The sequence below is a fragment of the Quercus robur genome, chromosome 3, assembly GCF_932294415.1.
Source record: "Quercus robur chromosome 3, dhQueRobu3.1, whole genome shotgun sequence".
NCBI lineage: Eukaryota > Viridiplantae > Streptophyta > Magnoliopsida > Fagales > Fagaceae > Quercus > Quercus robur.
In genome coordinates, this window is record NC_065536.1 from 38446066 (window position 1) to 38455434 (window position 9369).

A 9369-nucleotide genomic window follows, 5' to 3' on the forward strand; every position below is an offset into this window, starting at 1 on the left:
GAGAGATACGTCCAAAATACTGATCAGTGCTCAAATCAGATTTTTCCTTTTCAGATTCTGCCTCTTTGATTTCTTTCCTTATTTGAAGCTTCCAATCATGGTAGATGATCTAAGCACTCCAGCTGCACCTCCTTAGACATTTAAGCATGGTCCTTTAACTACACTTTAATTTTAGTTTGGCCTCCATTCTCTTACAAATTCCTGTAAACTCATCTTTCTCACATAATTACCTGAAAGTAGAAAATTACATACAATGAATAGCATTTTATTCAAGAAATTATGTAAAGATAAATAATAGGGACTAATGCAAATCATAGCTTAATTGTACAAATTAAGCATAATAATAAGGAGATAATGCCCATATAAATATATAACAAGTATACATTTTAAGGCATTATCACACCCCCCAACTTAAATCTTGCTAGCCCCTAGCAATCCACAAAGCACCCATGTCTACTAAAAGTGAAAAATTAAAACTAAAATACAAGCCACTTTCGTAGGCTACACGACTGCACTTCCCATGTGCAGCAAGTCTTTGAACCCCTAGGTCACCCTAGTGGACGAGTTTACTCTCGTGAGGGTTTGCAATGACTCTACCCACAAAAGTCAAAGGTTTCCTGAAAATTCCTGCAGCAAATGTTAGTTTGCTTTATCATTATATCATACAAATGAACTTTCAATTTTGAGTTGGGATACTATTCATCATATTAAAGAGCTTTCACTAGCTTCACTTTTGGAGTGTGTGTGTGCATAGCCCATCCAATCAAACCGGCTTTTCCAAACATGCATAGACCAAGAATAATCTAGATTAGAGCCTCTACTCCAAAACCTCTCTTAAGTCATCAACACTCTGAAAGAAAACACATAGAAGTAATGGTTTCTCTCTTCAAATCACATGTGAACAAAAAGGAAAGAAGAAGTTTTAAGAATATCACATGTGTATACAAAAACAGCCGCTGAAACAAAGGAAAAAGATCTCTTGGAAAGGATGTTGAATTCCTGGAAACATAAGGTTAATACCATTCTCATCCCTAGTTTTTATCCCAAACACATACCAGCCATGCACCTTTAGGATCAAGTAGGACTTTAAGCTCAATGGTAGTATAATCTTATGGCTAGGTAAAGGCAAACTGCTCTCTTTGAAATATGAGGTATATGAATCAAATGTAGAAAATTCAAGCCAAACCCAACTCATAGCTATAACAACCAACTTGAATCAAAACAATCTTTACTCAACCATATAACCCTTCTAAAATACATGAAAGATGTGTAAGACATCAATGATTTATTGATTGATTATGTATGTCTCCTCTTTCTTTTTCTTTTTTTCTTCTTTTTTTTCTTTCTTTCTTCTTCTTTTTGATTTTTTTTTTTTTGAAGAAAAGAGAGACAATGGTCGTATCTAAACACATCAATTGCTCAAAACTTGAACCCTCATGAGAATACCCATAAATAAAAATGTTTTGTGGTATTGTAGAAGTATTTCTCATGGCTCAAATGATGGTGACAATGGTTAATGTAAAGGTAGGCTGAATATTTGTTTAGCTGGTGACAAAAAATTGGTGGTCTTAGGCTCTCAGCTCCTAAAATTCCACATAAACTAGCATGCCTAAGGACAAAAATAAGTAGGACCATGGTATATCTCCCCATAATGTTTCCAGTAGTCAACCAAAAAATGTAGAGATATTTTACAAAAACTGAAGCATATGAGAGAAATTTAAGAGTTCAAACAAAGATAGACTCTCACAAAGAAAAGTAAGGCTCAAGAACTCTCCATATGGGTTGAGTTTCAGCTTATATCTAGCTTGTTCATGATCCATGCATATCCAACATCCAACCGTCCACTAACTTGGCTATTGTGCTCAAAAGTTTCCAATTGTACTTTTCATGAAAGAGTCTTAATATAGCAAATAATATAACCAACTCAGCATTATTCATTCCATCACATGATATAAAAAATAAAGCTTATAACTCTTTTGCATTCAAATTCAAGGTTTTTTTTTTTTTTTTTTTTTTTTTTTTTTTTTTTTTTTTTTTTTTTTTTTTAAGAACTAAAGAAAAATCATGCAAGGTGTAGCAAGTTTAAACCTCTCCCCCCAACTAAAATATTGCGTTGTCCTCAATGTATCAAAACCAAAATAAATTCAAGTATAAAGGGAAGAAGTTACCTTAAGCATTAAATTTTTTTTTTTTTTGAAATTTCTTTCACACCTGCAAATGTGAGCTCACAAAAATAATAATAATAATAATAATAATAACAAAACAAAAAACAAAAATAAAAACAAAAACAAAAGGCAAAAAGAAAAGTAAAACAAATATGGTACAACTTCATAAGGCTCTTTCAGAGTTCACGTAGCATCCCAATAGGAAGGGATCTTCAGTGACATGGTCTCCTCCTCTGGTATAACTCCCCCTAAGAATGGTTTTAACCTTTTTCCATTTATTTTCAAAATCCTACCATCTCTAGGGTCCTCAACTACTACAGGTCCATGGTTAAACACTTCTCTTACAATGAAAGGGCCATCCCATCTAGGTTTTAACTTACCTGGGCCTAAATATGCATATTTAAGACCACCGGGCAGCGGCTTAAGCTCCAGCTGTGGTGCCTCTTCACTTGAATGCACGACCTTTTTTTCATTTTCTAGTAGCTTCTCAAAGCAAGGCTTCCACCCTTTATTAATTGCCATCATTTGTTGTTCTTCCAAAACCTGTGAGGAATCCAACAAAGAAAAATTTTCAGATACATGAATATCATATTCTAAATCATAAGAACCAACAGAATTATTAAGAAGAGTTTCAAGAGGATCAGAAAAACAATTCTTATTAAACTCTTCTTGAACATCCGCCCCAATGAGGTTCACATAAGCACAATCATCATCCTCATGTGGTTGTTTAGCCACATGAAATATGTTTAGCTCCAAAGTCATGGAACCAAAAGTGAGTTGCATTCTCCCATTCCTGCAATTAATTAAAGCATTAGCTGTGGCAAGAAAATGTCTACCCAAAACAATAGGGGTATGAACATTAGGATGTAAAACAGGTTGGTAATCTAGAACAATAAAATCAACAGGATAATAATATTGTTCAATTTTCACCAATACATCCTCAACAATCCCCCTCGGTTTCCTTACAAAGTGATCAGCCAACTGTAAAGTTATTGAAGTAGGTTTCAACTCACCAAGTCCAAGTTTTTGATATACACTGAAAGGGATCAAATTAACACCTAACCCAAGATCTAGCAATGCATGCTCCATGATGTAATCTCCAATAGTACAAGAGATCGTAGGACAACCTGGATCCTTAGACTTTGGTGGGGTCTTATGTTGGATAACTGCACTTACCTGTTCTGTTAGGAATGCAGTCTTCTTCACATGATGCTTTCTCTTGATGGTGCATAGGTCCTTAATTACCTTAGCATATGCAGGCACTTGCTTGATAACATGCAATAATGGCAAATTTATCTTGACTTGATGCAAATGCTCTAATATCTCAGATGTGGTGTCCAATTTCCTAGGTAATTTTAAGGCTTGTGTAAATGGTGGAGGGATTGGGCATTTTTCAGTTTCACCAAATCCAAGTGACTCAGTTTCATCCTTCTCTTTTTCAACTGGGGTCTCCTTAGATTTCTTAGTTACTAAAGGAGAACTTTTATCAATCTTTTTACCACTTCTCAAAATGGTCACAGCTTTTACTTCCTCATGTTTATCTTTAGAGCCAATTTTTAGATTTTGATTGATAGGATTAGGTTGAGTTTGGGAAGGAAGCTTCCTTCTCTCTATCTCACTCAATGAATTTGTAAGCCTAGTTATATGACTCTTGGTCTCTCTTACCTCTTCATCTAGCCTAGTGAGCATGGATTCAAACTTTTGATTTTGCTCACTTTGCCTTTGAATGAAAGTACTAAGTGCATCCTCCAAGGAAGTTCTAGATGATGATGATGATGATGATGATGATGATGATGCATGTGGTGAATTAAAATTCCTTGGAGCAGGAGGATTCAACACATTGTCACTCTTATAACTCAAATACGGATGGTTTCGCATATTTGGGTTATAATTGTTAGAATATGAAGAATTATTTGGCCAGTATGAATTAAATGCATGTACTTGTTCTTCTGGCACATTCAAAAATGATGAAAGTGATGCACATTCATTTGTAGCATGGTTTATCTCATGACAGATTTTACACATCTCCATTGGGTCCTCTCTAAAGGTAGCACTAACACTCTTACTTCCTTTCATTTTGAGTGCCTCAATTTCTTTAGTTAACATGCTGATTTTTGCACTCATGTTATCATCTTCCCTCAACTTGAAAACACTTCCACTAGAAGTGGTAGTGTTAGTTCTAGTCCTATCAGTGGAGTCCATAGGGCTAGGTCCAGTCCATGTGTTAGAGTTTTCAGCTATCTCATCAAGATAATCCATTGCATCTTCGGGTTCTTTTTGTAAAAAGTCCCCTCCGCATGAGAGTTGAACAAACTGTTGGTCCCTAGGTGTAAGTCCTTCATAAAAATAGCTAACCAACCTCCAATCTTCATACCCATGAGTTGGGCAAAAATTGAAAAGATCTTTGTACCTTTCCCAAGCTTGGTATAAGGTCTCATTTTCTCCTTGGACAAAACTAGCTATCCTTCTTTTTACTTGCTGGACTTTGTGGGGAGGAAAGTGTTTCTTAAAAAACTCTTTGGCCATCTCCCCCCAACTACCTATAGACCTAGGTTTCAAGGTGTAAAACCAACTTCTTGCCTTATCCTTAAGTGAAAAAGGAAAGAAATGTAACTTAGCAGTCTCAATAACATTTTGTGCATAGAAACTACTAATTACCTCTTCAAAAGCTCTAACATGGACATAAGGATTTTCATTTTCTTGTCCCCTAAAGTCAGGAAGTATTGCTAATAAACCTTACTTCAATTCTACATGTGGTGCATTAGGTGGAAACATGATGCATGAAGGAACAGAATTTTGTGTGGGATGCAACAATTCATACATATTTCTTCTATTCTCCTCATGATTATTACGTGTTTCATCACCCATGATTGATGAAGAAGGTGAAGGCAACGACGCCAAAATTGCTTGCTCACTCCCAAGTGCAGGAGATCGTAGCAATATATTTCTCGGAGTACCGAGGTCGAACCACAAGGAGCAGGGTAAATTCAAAGACAATATAATTAAATAACAATTTGAGTGAAGAAGAAAAATACTTTTGCTTGGTGATTGTTAACAAGAATAATAATAAAAATTGATTTTAATCAATAATGTTAATACTAGGGCATCAGGGTGTTTCCCTATATCGATATGAAATTCTTTGTGATCTAAGAAAACATCTATTTCATAATTGATTGTTCTTATACAATTAAAAACTTATGATTCGGTTGAACTGAGACAATTCAAGAACGCATGATAATCTCGATCGATAATGTGGTTAGAAAAGTTTTCAGAAAAACCCACTCACTTTAAATCCTGATTTCTATTTGAAACTATTAGAAATTCATCTAAACAATAAGAAAAACATGATTGAACTTATTGAAAGCATGGAAGAACTAATACATCAAAAGAAATCTAATTGAACAATCAAATATGTCGTTGATAAAATCCTAGAAAGAATCACATTAAATATTCATACCGTATAGAAGAAACATAACCCCTAGCCCTAGCAAAGAGTTTAGGCTGCCATTAGAGAAAGAAAAATACAAGGTTTTCTCTCCAAAATTCGTTCTCCACAGCCTCCCTTCAAAACCCTAATGTCTAAGTGTCCAAAGAAAATAAAACATTTACTATTTTAATTTCCGTCCAGGTTTACAGAAGTAAATTGTGAGTTAATTTCGGCCTTCAAAACTTGAGAATTTCGAAAAACTCAAAACTGAAAAGTTGTATATATTTAAGTCACGGTTCCAACCCATCTGACCTTGTGTCAATTGGATTTTTGAGGAGAGAGATACATCCAAAATACTGATCAGTGCGCAAATCAGATTTTTCCTTTTCAGATTCTGCCTCTTTGATTTCTTTCCTTATTTGAAGCTTCCAATCATGGTAGACGATCTAAGCACTCCAGCTGCACCTCCTTAGACATTTAAGCATGGTCCTTTAACTACACTTTAATTTTAGTTTGGCCTCCATTCTCTCACAAATTCCTATAAACTCATCTTTCTCACATAAGCTTAACTAATACATTGAGCTCTTGAAAAACTTTGTAAGAAAAGAGATCATGGTATCATAGACTTGCAACTTGTCTTATCTGAAACACTTAAACAATATTCATTAAGGCATCAAGTGTGAAACATAGACAAGTTGTATACAAGAAGAAACATGTGTATAAAGATAGAAAAGAAACAACACATGTTAGACAAAAGTGAAGAAATATAAATATATATATATATATATATATCTCAACAATACAATGTATGTCAAAGTGGTCACAAGACCATGGTACATGAAGTGAGAAAAGATATATCAAAACCTCACTACATCCCTTAAAACACTTTCCCCCTAACTGGTCCAACCCTATGCTAGCTCTCCCTCTAACAATAAGACCTACTCTCAAATACAAAACTACTCCTCCTTTTTGTCAAGAGTGACAAAGGGTGAATCACTGAGAGGGTGTCATCTCATCCTCATACTTAGAGCCAGAAGCATCCTCATCCTTATCATCTCCACCATCCGAAGAAGAATCATTAGCAGGTTCAGGAGAAGGTGAAGGAGCAAAACTGCCAAGACGAGACTGTCGGCGAGCTATACAACCGATCTTGGTGTTCATCTAACACATCTCATCAGAAATGTGGTCAAGACGACTACCAAAATCAGCATGCATGTGCTGAAACTGGTCTATAATGGCAGCAAGGGATGCCTCCATTCCAGAAGAAGAAGAAGATGGAGCAGAAGATGAAGACGGACAGGGGGTAGGGGTAGCATCATCCTCCACATGAGGTCGCTTGGTTGTTAGCTGCATGTCGCTTCTCCTAATAGATTCCTTACTAATAGCACCTATGACATAGAAAGGAGAAGAGAGAGGAATAGTGATGTGCATGTGTGAAAGGATGCGTGTGATAGCCAATGGGAAGATAAGCTTATCACGTGTAGCAGTGTTTCGATAGCAATCTATCATAGATACTATCATATGTGAGGGAAAATATATAGCAAGCTCTTCTATGAGAGAAAGAAGGAATCAAGCACGAGGCTCAATGATAGTGTTATAGTGAGACCGTGGTGTAAGAACAAAGGTCATCACCATATTAAGGATTCGTGGACTCTTAGCAAACTTGGTTGTGGAGAAATTAAGAGTATCTCCCAACACCATGGCCTTCTCATAGAAGAGTGAGGCCATCTTGTCTTAAGAGATAGAATCGAGATGACAGTGACTCGGGTGAATAGGATGATCAACCCTAGGAACATGTAGTACCTCACTCCAAAGTGACTACGATATGTGTACCTTGGAATACCATAGTAAACCTAAGTATAGAAGTAACGATGGCATGTATGTTGGAGTAAAACTCCTGTATGAACACACTGGGACACCTCTTGGGTATCTCATAGAGAGATGCCTAACCATGAGAGCTAAATGCACCGGGTAGAGGAGAGTCTCGAAAGTCAGACAGAATAACCTGGCGTTCTGAATGAATTGCCCAGTTAGAAAAGTTCTCAAAGAAGACATCTCATGCCTTCTCATCACAAAACCGAATAGAATTAGGAGCAGAAGAAGAAGAGGAAGAACTACGACATCTTATTGGGTTATTAGAAGGGACGAACTTCTTAGGTGCCATGAGAAGGAAACTAAAATGAGGGAGAGAGAGAGAGAGAGAGAGAGAGAGAGAGAACACAACAAGAACATGAGGCATAGGAAAGAAGAAAAAGACAATGTGCAATGCACGAACATGTTACATGCTAAAGAAATTGCATCACGAGTAGAACCCAATCCAAACTACAACATTCACATTGTATAATCAAGCACACAACCTTGAATGCATGAAAACATGATTAAAATGACAAAGAGTGCAATGTATGAGCATGTGAGATCATATTAATAGAACCCATCCCAAAAATTTTCATAGAGACTCAAAAACCCCAAATTTTTCGAAATCCTAAAAGTTAGGTAAAAAATGCATGAAAATGATGAAAAAAGAAAAAAAAAGAAGGGATTTAGACCACTTACCAGAGGATTGAAGCTTGATAAAGGCCGAAAAAGGGATTAGAAGAAGGATTTTGGTGAAAAAGAAAGGTTTGGATCGAGATAGAAGAAAGAGGTATCAAGATACTTAAGTTTGAAATGAAACGGATTAGACCTCAAATATATATAGAAAAACACATCTCGATAGATCGAGAAGGTATCGAGATTCTATTAAGAACAAAAACTCTATAGATCGAGAGGTATGAGGAGGTATCGATGGCAAAAAGGCCTCGATAGATTGAGGAGGTATCAAGCATTTATCAAGCAGTAGAGAATCCAAAGAATTGGCTCGATGGATCGAGCTATCTATCGAGAGGTATTGAGAATAAACCCAAAAATCTCGATAGAAATGGCATGTATCGAGGAGCTATCGAGCATCTATCGAGAAGGTATCGAGCTGCTATCGAGAAGCCTGAAACAAGGTTTTCAAGGAGGAGAAGCAGCACAAGATGAATGCAATCAAGATAGACACCAAAACAAGCAATCAAAGAGCATGTTAAGCATAGAAACACATCCTCAACTCTAGATGCAAAGCATTCCTAGATCAAACACACACTAAACAAGTCTAACAACTTTTATTGTAAAAAATTGTTTAGACAGTTTAGAGAGCATGTACTACCACATGTATTCCTTGTGATGGACAAATCACTTTGTACCTGTACAATATTATCAAGAGTAGCAAAGAGTATGTGTGTTGTGTGTGAAACTTTTGCAGGAGAGCATAAGTAAATCATTATATGAAGAGTAATGATATAGGAGGATCAAATACATTCACACATAATCATAACTATTTTTTGATAGGGACCATCACCTTCGAGGTACATCATATAACTCCCACATCTCCTAGAAACATGTTTGCAACCATATTAAAAGCATTTTAATTCTTTTTTCTTTTCATGTTCTTTGCATGTTTTTCTTTTATGCATAAAATGACATAACATGCATGGGTATATAAGAAAGAGGAAATTACCCAATTATGTAAGTCAAACATCTTGTTTTTGCTATGCAAGTGCTACACCTTACTGAGCACGACTTTTATGATTTGCACACAGATGTTATATGATTGATGAGTTTTAGTGGTGATATGGTTATTTATGCCTTTCTCTTAGGATTTTCTAGTCCTTCCCATCAAAAAGAGTGATTTAAAATATGAAAGATAAGAGATCAACTAAATCATACAAATCACATAAACGAGCCACAAAACTTACA

At 36.0% G+C, this 9369-nt stretch overlaps 1 protein-coding gene across 1 annotated transcript; it reads right to left on the bottom strand.

The window, feature by feature from the left end:
* Positions 1-2348: 2348 nt before the first annotated feature.
* LOC126719597 (uncharacterized) lies at positions 2349-4424 on the bottom strand. The gene has a single exon (XM_050422132.1). The coding sequence runs from the start codon at positions 4422-4424 to the stop codon at positions 2349-2351; it is 2076 nt and encodes a 691-aa protein (XP_050278089.1).
* Positions 4425-9369: the final 4945 nt, after the last annotated feature.